The following is a 22,080-nucleotide window of genomic DNA, read 5'->3' as shown; positions in this document are numbered from 1 at the left end:
AAATGGTCTTGTCACTTTCTGACATGTACAGAGATCTGTGCAGTGACTATGATACAGTGAGGTGCATCAGATGAGGTTTGCCCTTAGTTCTCCCTCCCTATCTTCCCCATCCCCTTCTCACACATGGAGGCTCCCTGGAGCCGGCCCTTCGCCGGGTACCTGGACCCATCTCTGAGCTCTTTGAAACTCACCCATCTTTCCCACTGTTACCTCAGGCAAAGCAACGGATTCATATCCTGATGAAGTCATTTGTGATAAAGCACCACTGGACAGTGATTACTTACCAGGTAACCTTCCTCTGTTAGGTGTGTGTTATGTGGACCGCAGGAGGTGTGTGGGTACAGAAAGGGGTCTCTAATCCTACAGCTGCGTGGGAGATGAATGGGCCCATACAGAGAGGTAGGGACACCTCTGGCCTCTTAACGACTTGAGACTGTCTAGTCTGCCTCAGTACCGTTGTGTGAGGTTTAGGTGGCTTTGACTTAGTACTTTCTTTTCTTACTCTGCTTCTGAGCCCTGTGATGTAATAGCAGATGATTCTGATCTGCCGAGAAACCTGTTCTAACAGAAAATTCTGTTAGAATATAAAACCCACGATGGATACAGAAGAGATCAAATCAATTGAGCCTCTTGCATTAAGCGTATATGAGCAGTCAGGATTCATTCAGACAAGCTCGGAGGGATGAATGCACTAAGAAAGGGGACATCCTCTGGAAGCAAGGGACAATGATACCTCAAGCACCAAAGGCTACAAAAAATACCAGAAATAGACCTCAAACTATAATCTTACGTTCCCACATGTCAAAGGAGATCCTGGTAGAAAATTGGGTAGGTTCTGGTGCCCGGATAAAAAGGCGCAGACAGCTGCATCTGCACTGACCGCGCTCCTGCAGGTCCAGGCTGCCGTGTCTTTGTTGAGGGGCTAAGGTGTGGATCGCTTTGCAGGGGAGGAAACCAGATGGACAAGGAAACTGTAGCACTTTGGAGGCATTCCTGCTTCTGTTCTTAGTGGAAATCAGAAAGGAGGTTCGGGGTCATTTCAGTCCAATGCCCCTCTGGCTTGTTAGAGGTGACAGAAGAAAATTGCTCTAGATGTAGAGGAACGAAAAGATGCTCCTTCTTTTGGCTCTGCTGTTAGAATCCATGGAAGGACAGGGATGTCTCCATCTTGGCCGGAACTCAAGGTGGTAACCTGCCTCTTTCTCTTCAAGTTTTCAGGTCCCTCTAGAAATGAAAACACAGGTATTATCTTTTTCAGCGCTTCAAGGCATCTCTCTAATATTAAGATGGAGTGAGCACCTGACTGTACCCTGAGTGGAGCGTCAGCTGTACACGACTGATGGGGACAAAGTTGGCCTCTGCTCCATGCGGATTCCAGGTAAGTGTGAAATAGCTCCCCTTCCCTGTGCCACACCTCCAACCTGCCACACCCCTGCCGTCTCCGTCATCGACCTGAGACTATTCCATCGTTTCCAGCTCTTAGTATCAGTGTTCCTGTGTCTCTCTTTGAGTTGCAACAATTTCATTTTAAGCGTCCAGCAGAGAGAGAAAACTACTGGATGAAAATGAAGGTGATGCGGCAAGCTTTAGCATCAGCTAAAAACTGGGGTGATTCCCCTCGAGGTGTGAGAGCTATTGGAAGGCCCTCACATCAAAGTTCAAAAGAAACAACTAAAAATGCAGGCCCGGGGCTTCCCTGGTGGCGCAGTGGTTGAGAGGCCGCCTGGCGATGCAGGGGACACGGGTTCGTGCCCCGGTCCAGGAAGATCCCCGGCGGCTGGGCCCGTGAGCCATGGCCGCTGAGCCTGCGCGTCCGGAGCCTGTGCTCCGCAGCGGGAGAGGCCACAACAGTGAGAGGCCTGCGTACCACAAAAAATAAAAAATAAATAAAAATGCAGGCCCGCTGGAAAACGCTCATGGGAGGGAAGCCTCTTCTGGGTCGTCCCAGAGACGTTTGAAGAGAGGCGTGACTCACACAGGCCTTCAGATGCCAGAGGCTGCCGTGGCTGAGATGCTCTCCCAGGCCTCAGGGGAGCCGTCCACCTACATCCAGGAGAACCTGCTTCTCAAGCTCTGGGAGGAAGAATCGTTCTTTCTAAAATCCCCCCACGTCCTCAGAGTGTGCCCCGGAGACCCCTGCCTCAGAATCGCCAGGGCGTCCGATCAGACCCTCTGGACCCTCAACGCTAGCGGGCAGCCAGGAGGAGTGCTCTGCGGCCCCGCTTGGAGGTCCATCACTGAGCTTTGCAGGGTGGGGGGCTGGGCTCACGGAGCTGGTTAGACTCACACCCTGCCCTTATCAGCCTCGGCGGGGGGCTTCTGTGGGTCCCCTCACCTCTAATATGGGAATGGTCCTAGGGCCCCACAGCCAGGGCGGTGCTGGGGGGAAATGGGCTGAGAGGTCAGGACCCCTCTGTCCGAACCTCCCAGACTGATTTTGGAACCTGGTCCTCCCCACCAGCTCAGGACTGGGCCGAACTTCTTCAACCTACCCCTACAGCAAGCCTGGTCCCACGGACCCTCTGAGCCTGGGGGCAGCGTCGTGGAGCTGCACCTCCGAGGCTCCCTGGGCGAATGCGGAGGGTCCTCCACTCCCTGTACCCACGTGATGCCCCCACCCCCCCGGCCCACATGACCCTCACCCGTCTCAATCCTGCTCACGGGCTGTTTGCAGCCACTGCAGTGAGGAGGCTGCTCTTTCAAACGTCTGTTTTCTGAGGGGGTGAGGGATTGGGGCTGAACTGGGGGCTGAAGAGCATTGCACAGCCCTCAGCGCTGGGCCAGGCGGTCAGCTAACAGCAAAATGCGCCCCAGCAGAAGTCCCCGGCAGGCCTGTCTCCTAGCCTTGCCCTGCAATGGGCTGGCACTATATGCCTGCAGAGGACACACAGCTATACAACAGCAGGGCTGGAATTCCAGCCAGGCCCGGTCCTGGGGCCTCAGCCCTGCTCGTAGCTCCTGATTTAAGGCAAATATTCAAGGAGGAAGAAGTGGAAATTAACACCAAGGCACTTGAGGAGTTTGGTCCTTCTTAGCCAAATGCTTTAAATTAAAAGGAGCATTTTAAAGGTCTTGATCTACCAGGACAGAAAGCAGGTTACTGGTCACTGGGGGCCGGGGGACAGGGAACAGGGAGCGACTGCTTAATGAAGTCTTATTTCCAGAAAATGAAAATATTCTGAAACTAGGTAGAGACGGCAGCAGCCCAACATCGTGAACGGGCTACATGACCCCAGATTTTCACTTTAGAATGGTCAGTTTCACTCTGTGTAAAGTTTGCCTCAAAAAAACCCAACGAAAACAACAACAACAAAATACACCAAAAAAAAAAAAAAGTTCTTTGAAATTGGTCCAAGGCCTGACGTGGGACTCAGAGCCGGTGATCAGGTCCGCAAACATCTGCTGCGCGCCCGTGGGGTGGAAGGCCGGGCTGTCCAGGCTCTCGCTCCCTAGGTGGGTGTCTCCCCCTGTCTTCTAAGCCATTGCACTGGGGCCTGGAGTAGGCTGGGGCATTCCTTGTCCCTGGGCGTCCCATTCTTCCTCCCGCCATCACCAGGGCTCCCCCTGCCAGCCCTGGTCCTGCCAAGCCAGCCTCACTGACCCATCTCCCTCCTCCAGCACCACCCCCGACCGCCCACAGGGAGGCCCCCCCAAAGCACAGAACCGCCCAGACCCCTCCTGATTGGAGACTCTCCATCCCCCACCTGTCTCCACACCCACACGTGCCCACCTGGCTGGTTCCCGTCCCCCAGGGCTCTTCCTCGGCTGCCCCTCCTCCTTTCCCCAGTTGGTGGAAGCATGTTTCCTTCACGTCCCAGCAACACTCGCCCCGTGTGTGCCCACCCGCCATGCCCACCCCGTCAGGGCCTTGTCTGTGGGATTAGCCCTGCTCAGTCTAACGCCCAGAAGCACAAAGTCACTGCTTGACAAATCGATAACTGATTGATCACTTCCTGGCTCCGGACAGCAGGACTGGGGTCCCACGGAAGGGATGCCAGAGGTGGACTGACTGACGGGCACCAGCACGAGATTCCAGGGCAGGGGCGGCGCTGCACCCACCTCCATCTGCTCGTGAATCCAGTCCAGGAAGGCGGTGATGCGGGTGTAGACTCCGGGCTTGTTCGCCGCGGCACAGCCAATGCCGAAGCTTGTGGCTCCCACCAACTTCCACACCCTCCTCTCTTGACACACCAGGGGCCCCCCGCTGTCTCCCTGGATGACAAGGAAAGAGCAAAGGGCACACAACAGGCACTGCCATGGTGTGTCCCTTGTCCTGGTGGCAGGATCCCCCCCTTCACTCTATCACAAAATACAGCATGAAGATGGCTCTGCATTCACCCCCCAGTCCTTCTGGAACTGACTTGTACCCCTAATAGTGGGGTCTTTATCCTTTGGGGACGGTCCCCCTGCAGCCATCTCCCTGCCAGATCTTGGTACCCTGAACCCACGAAGGTCAAGGCAGCTGGGGAAACAGAGGGATGCTCCAGAGGGAGGGTCTGCCTGGCCAGGGGCTTCGGTTGGACCAGGCAGTGCTGGAGTCTCGCCCACTGTAGCTTTGCAGACTGGATTCCCTGGTCCCCACCTGCCCTCTGCCCGTCTGGTCCCTCTGCAAACTCCGAGACCCTTCCCACTGCCCAGCACCCAGGCAGAGGGGAGCGTTGGGTAAACACTGATATCCTGAGCAAACTTCTTCCCACGCCCTGTAAATTTGCTTTTCAGTCAGTCACAGGGACGTGCTGGTGGTGGCCTCTCCCGCAGGCTGGGTTGCCACAGCAGAGCCTCGCCTTGCTCGCAGCGTGGCCCCCAGGGGTCACCAGGGGCCCCTACCTGGCAGCTGTCCACACCGCCTTTCAGGTAGCCAGCACAGACCATGGAGGGGGAGATGATGCCACCGTACACGTCCCTGTGGTTGCAGATCTTGTTGGAGATCAGAGGCACAGCCGCATGGTTGAGGACCGGGGAGGCATCGCCTGGGTCAGAGCAGGGGGTGGTTCGTGTGGTGCGGGGGGCCCCCACCGGGAACTCAGGGGGCCTGCATGCGGGTGGGGAAGCCTGGAGGTGGATGGCCTTAGAGCTCTGCACCCTGGGGAGTGGGCTGGGGGACCCCGCTGCTTCATGTCAGGGCCACTCACTTCCCTAAGGTCACCAATGTGGGAGGACGGGGGGCAAATGTAGCCAACAGGGCCCCCCCCCCCGCCCTGCCAGAGCCTGTCCTGGGCCAAGCACTTGACCTACACCAGTCTGTTTAGTTCCCAGAATAACCCAGATGACAGCAGGGAAACTGAGGCACGTGAAGATCCCACTCACAGCTTTGGGGTGGAACCTGGGGGTGGTCAGCAGAAACTTGTACTCCCAAAGGCATCCACATCCCAACCCCTGGAACCAGGGACCGTGTCACCTTCTAAAAGGGACTTTGCTGATGTGATAAGACCTTGAGATGGGGACACGATGCCGGGCTCTCTGGGTGGACCTTAAGTGTAATCTAATCACAAGGGTCCTTCAAAGGGTCAGAGAAGGAGATGTGATGATAGGAGAAGCGGAGGTCAGAGGGGAGAGAGATTGGAAGATGCTGTGCTGCTGGCTTGAAGGTGGAGGTGAGGGCAGAAGCAAGAGATGCAGGGGCCCTAGAGGCTGGAACACGTGGGAACGGATCCTCCCCCAGAGCCTCTGGGAGGATCACAGCCCTCCCGACACACTGATTTATGACTTCTGATCCCCGTAACTGTAAGGTAATACACGTGCATTGCTTTAGGCCAGTAAATGTGGGGTCATTTGTTACAGCAGCGACAAGACACTAACACATCTGCGGTGGGTCAGCCTCGCCACCCACCCGAACAGATCGACACCCTCTAACTTCACCTGCTTGTAAACTGTGACCTTCACGTATTACAGGCTCACCACAGGGCACGCCCGCCTCCCATTCCTCTCATGTCTCAGCGGCCGGCTGGGGCTCTGCGCTACACCCCGACCGGGACACGTGGGCGGGGACATTACACGGGGAGCCTGGGGAGCAGGCCCACAGCCCTCTCGGCTCTAGGCACCCTGGACTCAGAATCTTGATTTCAGAACACTGACCTCCATCCTCTGTGGCCCCCCAGCCTGACGTCCAGCACATCTTCCCATCAGGAAAGTGCTCTTCGGAGTTGGGCAGACAGACTGGCTGGATCATCTCTGTTTGGAGAGGAAACAAGAGCTTTCAAGCCTGTGACAGCTGTGGTCTGAGAAAACCGTCTTCTCAGTGCCTACCGCTCCGGCAGCTCAAGCCAGCTCCCAGAGAAAGGCCAGGTCCCTGGTCGTTTGGAAGCTATTTGCTCAGAGTAGGGACCCCTCGCCCACCAGAGCCCTGAAACTTTAAAACAACCCGAGACCGTGGCAACATGAGGGAGTCCAGACCAGGGCTCAGCATATTTTCTATAAAAAGCCAGATAGGGCTTCCCTGGTGGCGCAGTGGTTGGGAGTCCACCTGCCGATGCAGGGGATACGGGTTCATGCCCCGGTCCGGGAAGATCCCTCATGCCGCAGAGCGGCTGGGCCCGTGAGCCATGGCCGCTGAGCCTGCGCGTCCGGAGCCTGTGCTCTGCAACGGGAGAGGCCACAGCAGTGAGAGGCCCGCGTACCGCAAAAAAAAAAAAAAAAGAAAAAAAAAGCCAAATACTTTATATTTTAGGCTTGGCAGGCCACGTGGTCTCTGTTTCAACCCTCACCTCTGCCACAGTAGCATGAAAGCAGCCACGGGCCGTGGTGAACAAATGGGCCAGGCCGTGGGCCAATAAAACTTTATCTACAAAAGTAGGCAAAGGGTCAGATTCAGCCCATGGGCCATAGCCTGCCTGCTCTTGTTCTAGACCATGGGCACGCTGCTTTATGGACCAACAGTGTGTGACTATTCCCATCCCTCCTGACTTATCTGGAGGCGACGAGCCTGCCTGTCCACGTGGGCTGTGTCACGTAAGCCCTCCACCAAAGACTGTCACGGGGCCTTCGTGTGCCCGTGTTCTGGGACACGCTAAGCTTCCGGGGCAGCTAGAGGAGAGGTAGAAGGGGGAAGGGCACTCACTCTAATTTTTGTCAAAGTGCAAGTGTTGGCACCTCAGTTCTTTATAACCAAGGGTCATTAATCATAATTAACAAACCAACACCACCTTTACAATTTCTTTGTTTCTCTAGAAATATTTGTTTCCGAGTGTGATACGTAGAGAATTCTGTGTGCTGTGTGATAAACACACTGTTGATTCTGCCAGGTCCAACCTGCTGCTGGTCCTGAGCCAGGATCCTGCTCCGACAAGGGGCCTTGTTTATCATACTCTGCTGCTCTCTGAGCTGCCCTAGTCCTTGGGAAGCAGCAGGGGGCTTTCACTTATTTAGGAGTAAGCTCATATGCTTTGCTGCATCTGCAACACCTCGGAAAGTTCTGTCCTGTGTGGCTTTTCTGGTGTTTTTGAAACCTCCGGGAGTCAGGACTTGACGTTTCTGTGGAGAAACAGAGCCTCTGAACTCAGCAGCTGGTTGGGAGAGAACGTTTCTGAGTATTTCCAGGAGCTGGAGATTCCCAGTGTCTTCTGACTTGGAAAGAAAGGGCTGCGGGGAAGATCCCACCACAAGCAGCTGGCTGGCCTGGGAGGCCCTTTCTTTCTCAGCCAAGATTGAGACACCAGGCAGATGGGTGGGGACCTCACCACAATAAACACGACACAAGAAAAAGCTCTTTGTTCCCACGTGCCTGAGACCCCCTTCTACCACCCACAGGCACCGGGTGGTCTGGCCTGGGGAAGTCCCTTTAATCTCCAGGTGGTACCAGCAGAAAGGAAGTAGCACAAGTGAGGGCCCCCGTGGCCCCAGCCAAACCAAGTTGACCAAAGTAGAACCACACAGGCTCTGAAGTCAAATAATCATCAGAACCACAGCCCACAGAAGCAGGCCAGGACCTGCAGAGTGAACCTGAACAGGGTGACCGTCTGCTAACATTGAAGACGTACGTCTCCTTACGATGTACGTCTCCTTACGATGTACGTCTCCTAACACGATGGTCCAAATGACCAGAATGTGACTGAAGATTTCTTATCATACCAAGAAGGGGGAAAATCACAACTTTAATACAAAGAGACGGTCAACTGAGGCCAACGCGGGAATGAATCCCGTATTGGAATTATCTGGCAGAGTTTGTAAGGCAGCCTTCATCACCATGCTTCAACAAGCAATTCAAATTCTCTTGAAACAAAGGATAGCAACAAAATGACAGAGACCCAGACGTACCGTTGAAAGTGACAGGCCCGGCCAGCTTCATGAGGGCGATGTCATTGCCCAACCTCTTTGGCTTGTACTTGCTGTGGTAGATGATTTTTTCCACCAGATGGGAGGGGGCTGGACTGTCCAGCAGAGAAACGAGGCCCACCTGGATGGTCCATGACTTGGGGAGGTAGAGACTAAAATGAGAAAGCCCCAAGCACGTTAACCCACGGACCCCTCAGGTGTCCCAAGAGCCGGTGCCAAGGAGATGCCAGCAGACGTCCCCCCCACCAAGCCCTGCAGAAGCACAGACCCACCCTATGCATTTCCTAGACAGGCCTTGCTCTTTGCACCTCTGGGCATTTGAGAAGTGAGCTGAACTTTGCTCCCTGTGAGAGTCCATCAGGGTCTGTTCTCCATCAGAAACCGAAGTAGAGGGAGGTGGAAATAACGGGGACAATTGCCCCTGTGTTTGGAAGTATCTTCTGTGGTTTTCTTCCAAGCCACCCCCCTGGAGAGAAACTCAAGGAGGGGTGGCTCTGGGGACACCCCTGCCTACCCTGCACCCTCCCTCTCCCTCTCAGCCACAGCATGGTCCACTGTGATGAGCTACGGGGAGGCCTAGGGCCTTTACGTTGCTGGGTTCCCTCCCGCGAGAGCTTCCTTCCTCTTCCTTCTCTCTTTTCTGTAAGAGCTGCGGGCCAGAGATCCTTAAAATGAGCCCGGGGTCACCAGTCTCACCCAGCTGATGGAGCTGGATCCACAGTGAAGAAGGAAGGTGCCCCGCCCCGGGGACATTACTTTGTGACCATCCGGTCTGTCTTCCTGCTTTCTGGACCTGCCCTGCTGTCGACCACCCAAATCAGCCCTGTCCCAACATGGCCCGGACTGGGATGGGGGTCTGCAGAAGATGAGGGCCCCCCGCAAGGAGGTCAGGAGAACTCACTCATAAACACAGTGGGCAGCAGTGACGATCCACACGGGGGTGATGACGGACCCTCCGCACAGGTGGTAGCCCTGGAACTGCAGGCTGGCCTGCCAGGGCCACTGAGCCAGCAAGGACACGTTGCCACCCACGATGCGCGGGCTGGAGCCCGTCCTCAGACCGCAGACTGCAGAGCGAGAGGGAGGGGCAGGGGCGGGAGCTTTGGCAGGAGCACAGGGTGAGGGATGGGGGGGGCAGGTCCCCTGCGGCGTGGGACAAGCAGGGTGCTGTAGGGGTGCAGTGGGAAAAGCCCGTCAGGACACAGCGCCAGGTACGGCGCCCCCTTGCCAGGAACACAGGGTGCCTGCCCAGGCTGGGGGCGGGCACTAAGCAGCCCGTGCACACTTTTCTGGCAGGAGGGGTGGGGAAGAGAAGGTGACAGAGAGTCAGGCGATTGGAGCCACCACGGAAGGACAGGACATCGTGCGCCATGGTCCTGTCTGCTGCTGAGAAGTCGCCCAGGGCTCTCTTCACCAACCTGGCAGATGGGGGTCACAGAGTTCCCACCTGGCCCCTGGGAGGAAGGGACTGCCAACAGAGCAGTCCAAGGAGCGGGGAGGGGGGACAGGAGCCTGTGAGCCAGGGCTTCCTTCCGTTTCTCTCTGCGTTGCTGTAACTCTCACCTGAGCACTTCAAGGTAACCACGTAACCCGAGGTGCATCCCTCCCTAAAGTGGAAAAAGAATGCGTTTAATGATAAATACCCGAGGCCTGTGAACTGAACACTTTTTTTTTTTTTTTACTTAAATCTTGGGGTAAAAGAAAAATAAACTTTACTCCCCTGCTCTTGAATACAGATTATAATTTTAGTCTATAAAAAAACCCCACGAGAGTGAGGTCACACAATGCATTATAAAACACGTGACTACAGTGAGGTCTGGTGTGCGTGACCGGGTGTTGAGTATTTCTAGGCTTTGTATAGCTAATGATAAGAAATGTCTAATGAGCTATATTATACAAATGTACACTGGTGTCATGTGCATGTCAGCTTTGTGGCTCTCCTGCCACAAAGTCCTTGCAGCCTGGGACACATGCATGTCAGAGAAGACCTCCCCCCACCTCCAGAGCTGAGATGTGATTGCCCGGGAAATGACACACAGTGTCCCTTGCGTGGGTGGGTGCTCATGTTACAATCCACCCTGGGATCCCTTTGTAGATCGCTTTGTAGATTTCCTGCCTTTAGAGCCCCAGTCCTGTCACATGATCATGCAAGAAATAGCTAGTGTCACCAGACTGAGGTTTTAGGACCCAAGAGAGGAGCTGTCCCTGCAGATTTCACGTGGGTTCAGGAGCGACTGTCAATTGCACAATAGGCTGACAGGCAGGTGTTTCCTGGAGCAGAGAACACACTCCTCTTGGGGTTTGGTCCAATGAGTCAGGAAGATCACATGGAACGTGGGTTCAGAAAGCCTGACGTACCTCTGTGCACCAGACAGGTGACCCCTGTAAGCTTCAGGTACCTGACTGTCATTTAAGGATACCTCGTTTTACCTTCCTTATGACTTCTTTGGGGAAACATGTAATACAAATGGTGAACATTAAAGTATTTTGTAAATAAAGAAGGATACGTTTCTTTCTTAATTTCTTTCTTTCTAATATTTTTTCTCCTCCCTCCCTCCCTCCTTTCCCCTAACACATCAGCAGCGCCCACCGTGTGCACGGTGCAATGCTGCATTTACGGCACGCGCATCACGGGACCACTCTACCATCCTTCCTCCCTCTGTCTGTTGGGCTGTATTTGCCTGGCTTGGGATTAGGTTCTTGTACCCCAGCCTGGTGCGTCCACCCTTCTAACCAAAGTGGCCAAACCCGCACCTTGCACTTGGAGAACACAACCTCATGCACAGGTCCAGCGGATGAGTGGACATAAGTGGACACAGCACCACCTGGCCGCTTACCTCACGTACACCGACTGGTGTAAAGTGGTCACTTTGTCATCTGGCAAGAGGTGATTGATGGAAACGAAGTCCTCTCGGAACTGCTCCTCCAGTGAATCCACTCTGATGGTGTCTGAACTCACATAGCTGCAAGCACAATGGAAACACAGACGTGATGTGTGGAATTCACTCTGTAGCAAATCTACCTGGGCTCAAGTCACAAGGATACAGGTATCATACTGGGAGGGGAGTCATTTTGCAGCCCCAAACCGTAAATGGCTTCCTTCTGCCAACTTAGCAAGGTATTCCAGACCTGGAAGAGTCTGGGGCGACCCTCTCCCCACAGCCCATCCACCCACCATGGGCTCCAGCCACATGCGAGGGAGGACCACTTCCTGACGTAGCTGGGGGGACACTCCGATGCATTGAGCTGAACCGACCTTTGCTTGGCCTGAAGCTTGCCTCAGAGGGAACAGAACACAGAATTGGGTGGAGTGTTTTCAGGTGAGCACCGAAGTGGGGATGCTGAGCGCCCCAGGTACGATAGGCTGGGGGTGGGGGGGGATGAAAGACTTTCCCAGGCTGCCCAGAGCTGGCAGGACTCCCGTTACAGAGAGATGAGCACGTAGACGGAGAGATTCGGGGGCACCAGGACAAGCCAGTGTTTAAAGGGTCAGGAAACAGGTCTGGAGAATGATGGAAAAGAGGGAATAATATTTTTCAAATTAGGCATCCAAAGAGTTATGAGATGGGAGGTCGTGGAATGAACAAAAGACAGAGTCGCTGGCTTGCTTCGCTCACGAACTCACCAGCTTATCAAGCACGATTTCATCAGGTGATTGTAAACGCTGGGGGGCGGCGTGGGCAGCGTACGTGGTGTACAAAGTGCAGCCAGGTTTGAGTCTTGAGAAAAATGTAATCTAGGCGGCAGCGATGACCCTTCCAGCCTCCCCAGGTATTGTTCAACCCGCTGATACGTCAGGCACCAGATGAAAGAGCTGGATGTTACCGAGATGGAGATCCTGATACAGGTGGACTGGGCCACCAGTGGGGCGGTGAGGGTGATGCAAAGGGACCCCAAAGGCTGCACCTGGAGCCCCATAAATTGTCAAAGTCTCAGTGGTAACAACAACCATGACCACAGACTCTTACAGGGCGTCCCTGCGGTCCAGGCCGGCTTCAAAGCCCCAAGATCACTTGACCCTCACAGCGACCCTTTAAAGCTGGTATTATTATTCGCCTTGTTTTTGAGGCCTCAGTCATGTGACGGGGCTGCAGGTGTGCTGGGATTTGGACCCAGGCAATCTGAGTTGCCAGTCTATCTTTTATTCTTTATCACAGACCTCTGACACAGGATGCTATAGAGCAGAGGGGATAAAGGAGGGCTTTCAAGAGAGAAATAGGAAGAATAAACAAGAAAGGATACAGAAGCAAATCTTAGAACTGAAGAAACAGGGAAGAACAGAGCAAGTTTAGAGGGAAGAAAATGGACAGTGTTGAGGGGACAGACCGGAAAATTGCATACTCCAGACTTGCCCTGAGATGGAACAAGGAAGGAGCCTCTCCGCAGACGGCTGGGGTGCAGAGATGCCTGAGCACTGCCGGGAAGGGTTGGGAGAAGGAGAGAGGGGCTGCTGGGTCCTTCTGCAGGACAGAGGGGAGGCCAAGGATTCAGGGCGGGGAGGTGGTCCAGGAGGGAGTAGCAGGGGAGGCAGATGGGAAGAAGAAGGGACGCCCCCTAGTGAGTCCAAGGAACTACCTCCTATGGAGCAGAAATGCCCAAGGGAAGCTTTCAGCTGTGCGCCGTGGTGGTGGGGTTTGTGTGTGTGTCTGTGTAATTGGCGTGTGTGTGATGTGATGTGTGCACATGGTGTGTGTGGCGTGTGTGTGTTTGTGGTGTGTGATGTGGGCTGTGTGTGTGTGGTATGTGAACGTCCTCCTTGCCTATGAGGGGTCAAGTCTACATAACTCCTGAAGGCAATTGTGTGGGTGTTTTGCTGTTGTCGTTGGGCTTGAAGTGCAGCTGATTTCTGAATCCAGGTTGTCTCGGGTGAGAAAGAGGCACATGTCAGGGATACGGGCTGGAGGGTGGGTGTCGCTGGCTTTGGAGGAAAGAGTTGAGAATGTGATGCCTCAGATTTGCAAGTCAGGGCTCCCTGCTCAGAGCGTGGAGGTTTCAACACCCGTTTCCTTGGGCACCAACAGGGATGCCCACTTCCCGAGGAGCGTGTGGGTACTCAGAGCCTGCTGGTTTTGAACTCCAAGAGTCCGGCACAAAGAGGAGCAGAAGTGCAGTCCTGGGCACCCGAGGAAGACAGCAGCTACCGGGGGCCCGAAGGAGGGGCCAGGGGAGGGACGGGGCCGCATCAGGGCCAAAATGTGTCGCCCCAGTGCAAAAAGTCACATAAGGAACGCAGAACGTTGAAACATGGAGATTCCACTGCAATAGTTCTCTCTTCTACCTGTTTCTTTCTTCCACCTGTTGCTAATCAACTGTTTTGAATAACTGGACATTCACTAAATTGCTGACTTTTCGAACTTGGCTCCCTGGGGCTCCTTGGGAAGTGGGACCAAGCTGGGTGGTGTCGGGAAGCTGCCCAAAAGCTGTGGCCTGAGGAACTGGGGGCTCAGTCCTCAGCTCTGAAGCTCTCTATTGAATGTTTGCATCTAGGGTCCTGACCTGAGATGCCCCCAAACACGTTAGGTCCCATGTGACCTTGAGCAAGTCACTTAGCATGTTGGGACCTTGGTTTGCACGCCTGTGATGTCAGGCATCGCGGGGTTGCCATGGGGATGTCCAGGTGCCTTGTGCGTGCTCAGCTAAACGGCAGCTGTCTGCCCTCATCGTGATCACTGCTCATGTCCTGCCCACTGCTGGACACTCTCTGAATTACCTTGGAAACCCCAGCTGGGCACAGGCGACAGTAGCGTGGTGACTCTTCCAGTCCTCAGAGCACATGGTCCTCCAGGTGGCAGCCGTGAACACCTGGAGTGCGGCGTTCTGACCGCTCACGCGGACTGACCAATGCACAGGAAGACAGGTCGTTAGTGGCCTGAGGAGCCCTGAGACCCGGCAGAATTTCTCTGCAGCCAGCCTAGACCCTCCCGTGCTGAGTCTGACCTGCCCCTGGTCAGTGCCCCACCCACGCAGGGCGGCCACAGTTCTTATCGTCTGTACCCCTGAGCTCTCTTGGAGTTCTCTTCTGCTTGCTTACCAACCCAATTTTAGCTCCATGTAAGGACCCTCCCTTAATACCCAGCCCAAGGTCTCCTGGGCTGAATGCCAGTTGGATCCCATGACTTAACAAAGGCATTGCCTTGGACCCATGTCTCAGATGGGGAAGGTCAGGGTCGGGTTGTACTGACGTCCTCCTGCTTCTGCTTCTGAAAAGGCATGACCTTACCACATCGGTACTCATCTTCCCCGTCTTTGCAGTCGGACACTCCGTCGCATCTAGCCGTCAGCTCAATACACTTAAAAGACGACCGACACCTGTACTTCCCGGAGCAGTCAAAGTGGACTGAGGAAAGGAGGGAGGGGGTCGGGGAAGGGCTGCTTCAGTGCACAGCACTGACAACCGTGCACCTGCCACGCGGCCTTGAGCTTGCCCAAGCGTCATGAAGGCTGCATTGAAACGGCACCACTGCCAGCAGCCTGTTTCCCTCAGCCCAGTTTCTGTTCCAGATTCCAGCGGGTGGGGCAGCTGCACCCCACCGTGTCTCCCTAAGTGACCTCAGGCCACAACTCAAGATGAATTTAGACTCCGGTGGCTCAAGGTCCAGAGAGAAAGTGCATGGCTGTGGCCGACTGGCTAAGCCGGCTGAGCAAGGAGACTTGAGAGAGGACCCCTGGCCCCCACTCTACCTCCTGCCTTCTCTGACCCTGGGCGAGAAGTGAGGGCACCATGGACCCCAAAGCCGAGCACGTGGAGAGTTAAACTGATCTGAGATCCGCCTATTTGAAGAGTAAATGCGAAATTGTTCCCTATCAGGGACCATTCAAATGACTCTCTTTCTCAAAAGCCACTTGCACCTTATTTGAAACCCAGCTTGGCCTGGCATGAATGGCCTCCTTGTCTCCTCCACCCGCTCCCACCCTCTCCTGCCTGTGGGTTCAGTTTCATCAGCTGCCTTTGGCCACTGTTAACTGGGCAGAGGCTCCTTGGTGACGAAACCTCCACCACAGCCAAAGGCCCCGCTGGGGCCCTGGTCGGCTTCACGATCCTGCCGGCAAATAAAGCTCAAATCAGCAAACCCAGAGGGTGTTTGCCTTAGTAATTAGGGCTGTGTGGCGGGCCCGGGTTGGTGTGAGGGGGGAGCCCGTGAAAGTCTAAACGCCTGAACAGGTATTTGAGAACCTACTAAATAATGGATGGTACTCACTGCCCAGACCAATGGCCAGCGCTAATATCAGTGCAATTATCCCGATGACAATGATGGGAAAGAACTTCAGTGGCAGCAGAGACAGGAACTGGGCAGCCACCGCGTCGGCATCTAGAAACCAAAAAGCGGGGAGAGCAAAAGGCCACGGAACAGCGAATCTGAATGAAATAAAACAAAATTTAGCTCTTCATCCCCCCTGCCCTCAGTGCAGAGAATGTTCCAGCCCAAAGGGAGTTGACTTCGAGAAATGGCCGCCTACCCAGGGGCACGTTCTCTAAAAGTTGAGCCCCAAGCTCCCCAACACCAGCCCAGCTCCATCCGTCCTCGGTTAGGGGACGGTGTGATGGGTTGAATTGTGTCCCCCAAGAGACATGTTTATGTTCAAACCCTCAGAACCCAGAATATCATCTTATTTGGAAATAGAGTCTTTACAGAGGTGATCAAGTTAAATCAAGGTCATTAATGTGGGCCTTAATCTAAAATGACTGGTGTCCTCATAAACAGGGGAAATTCAAACACAGAGACAGACACACACAGAGGGAAGATGATGTGAAGAGACACGGGCAGAGGCCATGTGAAGAGGAAGACAGAGATGGGGGTGATACATCTATAAGCCAGGGAACCCATGATTTATCAGCAAACCCCAACATCTAAGGTGAGGCAAGGAAGGATTTCCCCTGCAGGTGTCAGAGGGAGCAAGTTCTTGCGGTCACCTTAGTTTCAGACTTCTAGCCTCCAGAGATAATAGATTTCTCCTGTTTTAGGCCACCGAGTTTGTGATGTTTTGGTGGCCCTAGGAAACTAATACGGAGGGGAGGTAGAACCCCAACTCCCAAGGATGTTTTCCTACAGAGGAAGGCAACATGTAAAACCCAAGCAGGGTGCTTTCAGGAGAGAGACAGCTGGGATCTCTGAGAGGGTCACCAGATGATGTGCGGGTCATTCTCCACCAGTCCTGGGCATAGACACCGAGGGCCTTTATTCCAGACCATCTCTTGGAGGATGCTGGCAGAGCAAACAGCTTAGAAGACAGAGATGGTGTCCTTCTCCGGAGCAAGGGACAGGTTATTATTTACATCTGGCTTAGTAAATACCACCTCTTCCTTTGGGACAAAGCTTGTGCAGGTCTGTTTGAAGCCCATTACAAAAGATGTGGATTCCCTCAGCTCAGGGCTCCTCAGCTGTGGTGCAGACCCGCTGCATGTACAGCGTGCACCTGGGCCGCTCCACGTTGCTGCTGAGGGACGTGGTGGGCAAGCGTGACCTACTCAAACAGGATGCTCGTGCCACCTGTGCTGTGCGTACACGTGTCTGACGGAAGGGCTGTGTCTTCTGCCAGCATCCGTGGGACTGGGGCAGGCTGACTTGTTAGCTTGCAAGTAGGGTAAAGCCCCAGACCCTTCCCAGTTCTTGCCTATAGAACAAGGCTGATTTGGTAGAAAAGAAGATGTGAAGAGTTTAAGATACCCAAAAGTGCAAGCCTCTCTGGACAACAGGAGGATTTCCACTGCAACGTTCACTCTCAGGAGAACAGGCCATTTCATGCAAATTATCTCATCAATCCTGAAAATACATCTATGCTGAAGTTGTCCTCTCTTATAATTAGGAAGGTTAGAATGTAGGGAGGGGAGGAAGCTTCCCAGGCCTCACATGACGACACAGGACGGAGACTGCCTTGGCCTGTTTTCCTGCTCTTGGAGACGTTGGGCCGAGAGTCTCCGATGGAAGAGCCAAAAAGAGGCTCCCTGTCTGTCTTTGGAAACCCACAACTTCATCCTCTGGCTATAAAGACTGCGATTATAAAATGGTCAGTACCCTTCCCGGTTGCCCAAAACAGAAGTGAATTAGAAAACAAAAATGGAAAAAAGAAAGCGATGAAATGGGAAAAAAAGGAGAAAAGAGTAAACAAGGAAAATGCAGGAGCAGAAAGGGAAGAATGGGGGGATAGGAGATGCACATCAGACTCTGTGCTGTGAGTGTGGAGCGGGGCAGAGGGACCACCCGCACGGTCCTTGTTTAGCCTTGGATGCAGGAGCAGGCAGCTTGTTCCAGGGTGTGCTCTCAGCACCTAGAATGGCACTAGCCATTCCACGGTCCTCAGTAAATGTTAGTAGATTGAAGGAATGGATGGATGGATGGATGGATGGATGGATGGTTGGTTTGGGGATGGTTTCGGGATAATGAACGTGGTTTTATCTCAAGGCCAGAGACCAGTTCCTTTCAGGATGACCCATTTAGAGTCAGCAAAGCAGACCCCTCCCCTCCACCTCCCCCGCCTCCGGAAGCCTGCCCCAATCAGTCACTCTCCCTACTGAGATGCCGGCTCTCCAGTCACACTTTAAAACTCAGCAGGAACCCCAGAATGACTTCTCATCATTCTAGCTGTTCTGTATCTAAGAGTGAGGTTTAGGAAGTGAGCCCCAGTTGTAGATCCAGAGTGTCCTGCAGTTATAACGCCTCCTGCAGTCACAGCGCCTTTGTATCCGCTCACATTTGCCACTTTACGGCTCCTCGGCCGCGTGCCCTGTGGTCCCACTGTGGTCCCCCTCCTCCTTGCCCTGTCTTTGAGGTCATGCTTGGAATAAAAAGCAAAAGGTATAGCATCTCTTCAAAGGAGGAATGCAAATGATAAACAAGCACACACACAAAAACCCTTCAACCCCTCTGGAAACGAAAAACACACCACAAATTAGACACAATTACATATCACCTTTGCAATGTATTATTACTACTACTACTACTACTATTTCCACTGCAGTCCAAAGTGAAAGGAAATGGATCTCCACTTAACAGTCCATAAGAGTATAAATTGTGTCAACTTTTTGACAGTCAAATTGGAAATATGTACCAAAAAGCTAAAAAATGGATAGAATTTTTGACCTATTAATTCCACTTCTAGGAATTTATCCTAAAAAGTCATCATAGATGTACACAAATCTCTATGTAAAGGACACTTAAAGGAGCGACCTTGAAAATATTGACACACGGACAGATGGAGACAGCCTAAGTGACCAACAAAAGGGAGGTGGTGAAATAACAAATGGCATAGAAATATCTAAAACGATAGAGGAGAGGGGTCGGCAACGTTTTTCTGTGAAGGACCCGATCATAAATGTTTTAAACTTTATGGGCCATAAGTGGTCCCGTCACAACTTCTCAACTCTGCAGCTATGGCCTGAAAGCAGCCAGACAAAATGTGAATAAATGGATATGTCTGTGTTCCAATAAAACTTTATTTATAAAAACAGACAGCAGGCCAGATTCGGCCCAGGGGCCATAGTTTGCCAAGCCTTAAAGGCTAGTTAATTATTTAATGTCATGGAAAGATGAACATAGTATTTTTAAGTTAAAAAAAAATAAGCTTCAAAATCATACAAATAGTACAGGCAGACCTCGTTTTATCACGCTTTGCTGGTATTGCAGTTTTCATAAATTGAAGCTTTGTAGCAACACTGTGTAGTCAGGTAAAGGCTAGCATTTTTTAGCGATGAAGTTAATTGTTTAAGTTAAAACGTAATTTTTTAATTAGGGTATGTACATTGTTTGGGGGCATAAAGCTATTGCACACTGAATAGACTATGCTATCGAATAAACTTGACTTTTATACGTATGGGGAAACTAAAAAATTAGTATGACTCATTTTATTGCAATATTTGCTTATTGGGCTTCCCTGGTGGCGCAGTGGTTGGGAGTCTGCCTGCCAATGCAGGGGACACGGGTTCGAGCCCTGGTCTGGGAGGATCCCGCATGCCGCGGAGCGGCTGGGCCCTTGAGCCACAACTGCTGGGCCTGCACGTCTGGAGCTTGTGCTCTGCAACGGGAGAGGCCGCGACGGTGAGAGGCCTGCGCACCGCGATGAGGAGTGGCCCCCGCTCGCCGCAACTGGAGAGAGCCCACGCACAGAGACGAGGACCCAACACAGCCAAAAATAAATAAATAAATAAAATTTAAAAAAAATATATTTACTTATTGCAGTGGTCTGGAACCAAACCCAAAATATCTCTGGGGTCTACCTTCATATTTCACTTCCAAAGAGAAATACAGATATGTTGATAGGAAAAAGGCAAGAAATAAATTATAAAGTGCTAATAGGTTTATCTCTGAGTAAGAGTAAAATTGTGGGTCATCTTAAAAAAACTTTGATTAACTGTATTTTCTAAATTTCTCTCATAAACAGTGCATTGGTTTACTTAAAAAGAAAAGTTTAAAAAAGTTTTTATTCCTTCCCATGACGAGGAATTAATCATGAAGAAATGATCAAAACTTAGCAGAAAAGACTATGTATAGTGCTATCATGTTATGATTTATATTATAAAATATTAGAAACAATTATATGTCAAATGATGACCAAAATGGCTACGTAAATTACACACCTACCTGATCCTATAAAAAAGGGCATTTAGAAAACCAAAAAGCACATGGAAGAACGCCTGTCTGCACCTGCACTGCCTGTGAGTGTATACTTATGGTCAAGAGCATGGAGAGAATAAAGAAAATGTAAAAACTAGCTAAGTTTGGGTGGTTAGGTAACTGCAGGATGTTTTTTCTTCATTTCCACTGATGCTAATTTTTGAAAAGCATTTGTAAGTTGTGTATATTTTCCCTTACTTGAAACCTCTTCTCCCACCTCCCATCGGTCCACATCCGCTGTCCAGGTGGTTTAAAAGGAATCGTTAGTGCGGCTCCCATGCCATGATTTCTGGAACCCTAGCCAGGGGCCCCAGATGTCCCTCTGCCCAGCCCCTGGGCTCAGCCTTCCCGACTGCAGCCAGGACCAGGGAGCCACAGCTTCCTGTGACAAGTCCTGATAGGGTCTTTGCCAGAAAGATCCTATCCAGGCACGAAGGAGTCTGCCATTTCTCCAAGCATTTATGACCCATTTCCAAAACCAACTTTCTTTCCTTCGGTTGCTAGGAGCAACTCCGTCACCTGCTGTTGAATTTTAATCTAGGTATCTGATATCGTTAGGGCAACCGGCTTATTTTAAGTTTTCTGGAAGGGCTGGTGACCACTGATTGTCAGGAATTCCTGGAGGGCTCAGAGATTTCCTGGCCAGGATCTGACCCCTAACTCCCAGGGGCAGTGGGAGCCTCGATTTCTGAAAACCTCCATCCAGAGAATACCAACACCTGTCTCCAGGGAGTTGGCAAGAGGCTAACCAAAGTGACGGCCCCCCTAATGCCCCTTCTCTCCAGGATTCTGCAAACACGAGGAAGCGGCCTGTGGGTGTGAGGGCTCCTGGGGAGATAGTTCTCCAGGGGAACACTCAGCCACATCCATCATCTATATGGGGGAGGGGAAGCGGGGCAGAAATGATACCTGGTGCCACCTACCTGGTGTAACAGGACTTATTTTCAAATCGTCAAGGCCGAAAAGCGATCTGAAGGAGAAGGGGGCTTCGGCAGCAGGCGGGTCATTTTCCCCCATGGTGACTATTTCAGGACCTCGGAGACCAGGCTCTACCTCCACCTCCTTCGCAGGAAAGAATAGAGAGCGTTTGCGTCCCTATTTATAGTTTTAGCATCAAACGAATCTTTGTCGTGTGAAATCTTTGAAGTCTGACAATCCACATAAAGAGCTTTCAGTGCCGATAAATCGAAACTATTTGTCCAGGGAGAACGCATTTTTTTTTTCTGAGCCACAGCAGATAACGCAGAAACGTCTAGAGTGAGCGAAACTACGAATGTAATTCTGCCAAACGTATGACTTTCCCATTATTTGTTCAACCAATCTTCAAATCAATTGAATAGCATGTCTCTAGAGATATGCCCTTTTACCATTTAGAAGTTAGTTACCATTATTTTTCAGAAGATACATTACTTTCAAACGCTTTCCTTCTCTCTTTTGTCCCACTTAAACTTGACCCTTGGCCCGTGCAGGTGATACACCTACCATACTATAAGAAGTCTGGATACTCACATCATGTCCGTGCCCCCAAAATGCAGATAGCACCAAGGAAGGGACGCTCACCCACAGTATTCGGAGCTTCCCGTAAACACAACCTTTTCCTGGCTCGCACAGGCTTGACCTAATTAAGGATGAAAGTATCCTCGCCCTCTGGGTGCCCAGTCCCCCCCCCCCTTACCTCGCAAAGGGAGGAGTGGCTGGGGACTGCGGGCTCGCCCAAAAGCTACACGGGGGATCTGTTTCCTCCAAGAGAATTCCACCTATCGTGATGCCGGACAGGTCAGAAGCCTTTGGAAGTCATTTCCAATAACTCAAAAGAGGGGCAGAGGGAGCAAAGAAACAGTCCAAATGTTCCCGACTAAATTGCAGCTCACTCTCCGAGGACTCAGGCGAGAGCACCCCAGGAAGTTGCTTCTGCAACGTGCTAAAGCCTAGACTTGCCAACAGCCATATAAACATGGATACTTAGATCACCCATTGTTATTTTCTCTCCATTTACTTGTAATGTTTGAAATTCAAAAGGGAACTATTAAGCCACTTAAAACAGACTCTGTCTTCATGCTGTTTCACGTGGTCATGGGAAAATCTAAGCAAGAGTCATGCGCTAAAAATGTTTATTTCATTTCCATTGCGAGAGTAGCTTCGACGAACAGCTTAGGAAACTAATAATTCACATTCAGCATCTTCTACCTTGATTCTTGCT

The 22,080-nt window shown here is 52.2% G+C and overlaps 1 protein-coding gene across 2 annotated transcripts; it reads right to left on the bottom strand.

Annotated features, from left to right (window-relative positions):
- Positions 1-1,152: 1,152 nt before the first annotated feature.
- On the bottom strand, positions 1,153-20,912 carry TMPRSS3 (transmembrane serine protease 3). 2 transcript variants are annotated; one of them, XM_030835407.3, is made up of 13 exons: positions 20,804-20,897; positions 15,471-15,581; positions 14,492-14,608; positions 13,982-14,105; positions 11,109-11,234; positions 9,835-9,878; positions 9,173-9,338; positions 8,254-8,423; positions 6,076-6,171; positions 5,860-5,862; positions 4,828-4,970; positions 4,060-4,212; positions 1,153-1,224 (listed from the first exon to the last, which is right to left on the bottom strand). In XM_030835407.3, the coding sequence occupies exons 1-13, from the start codon at positions 20,895-20,897 to the stop codon at positions 1,207-1,209; spliced, it is 1,365 nt and encodes a 454-aa protein (XP_030691267.2). In that variant the 3' UTR covers positions 1,153-1,206. The 2 variants fall into 2 exon arrangements, with proteins under 2 accessions (XP_030691267.2, XP_030691266.1); XM_030835406.2 differs by lacking the exon at positions 5,860-5,862 and having other exon boundaries at positions 20,804-20,912.
- Between the last annotated feature and the right edge of the window lie 1,168 nt (positions 20,913-22,080).

The sequence above is a fragment of the Globicephala melas genome, chromosome 4, assembly GCF_963455315.2.
Source record: "Globicephala melas chromosome 4, mGloMel1.2, whole genome shotgun sequence".
NCBI classification, from domain to species: domain Eukaryota; kingdom Metazoa; phylum Chordata; class Mammalia; order Artiodactyla; family Delphinidae; genus Globicephala; species Globicephala melas.
Note: the sequence above shows the minus strand (reverse complement) of the source record. Positions and strands in the feature narration are given on the sequence as shown.

Excerpts from the sequence above, each read along its gene's own strand:
- TMPRSS3 (XM_030835407.3), bottom strand. The coding sequence starts at position 20,897 with ATGGGGGAAAATGACCCGCCTGCTGCCGAAGCCCCCTTCTCCTTCAGA. Across the intron at positions 14,609-15,470 it reads GCTGGCCATTGGTCTGGGCA|TCCACTTTGACTGCTCCGGG; the intron begins GTGAGTACCATC and ends TCCTTTCCTCAG. Across the intron at positions 9,339-9,834 it reads GGTTACCTTGAAGTGCTCAG|TCTGCGGTCTGAGGACGGGC; the intron begins GTGAGAGTTACA and ends CTCGCTCTGCAG.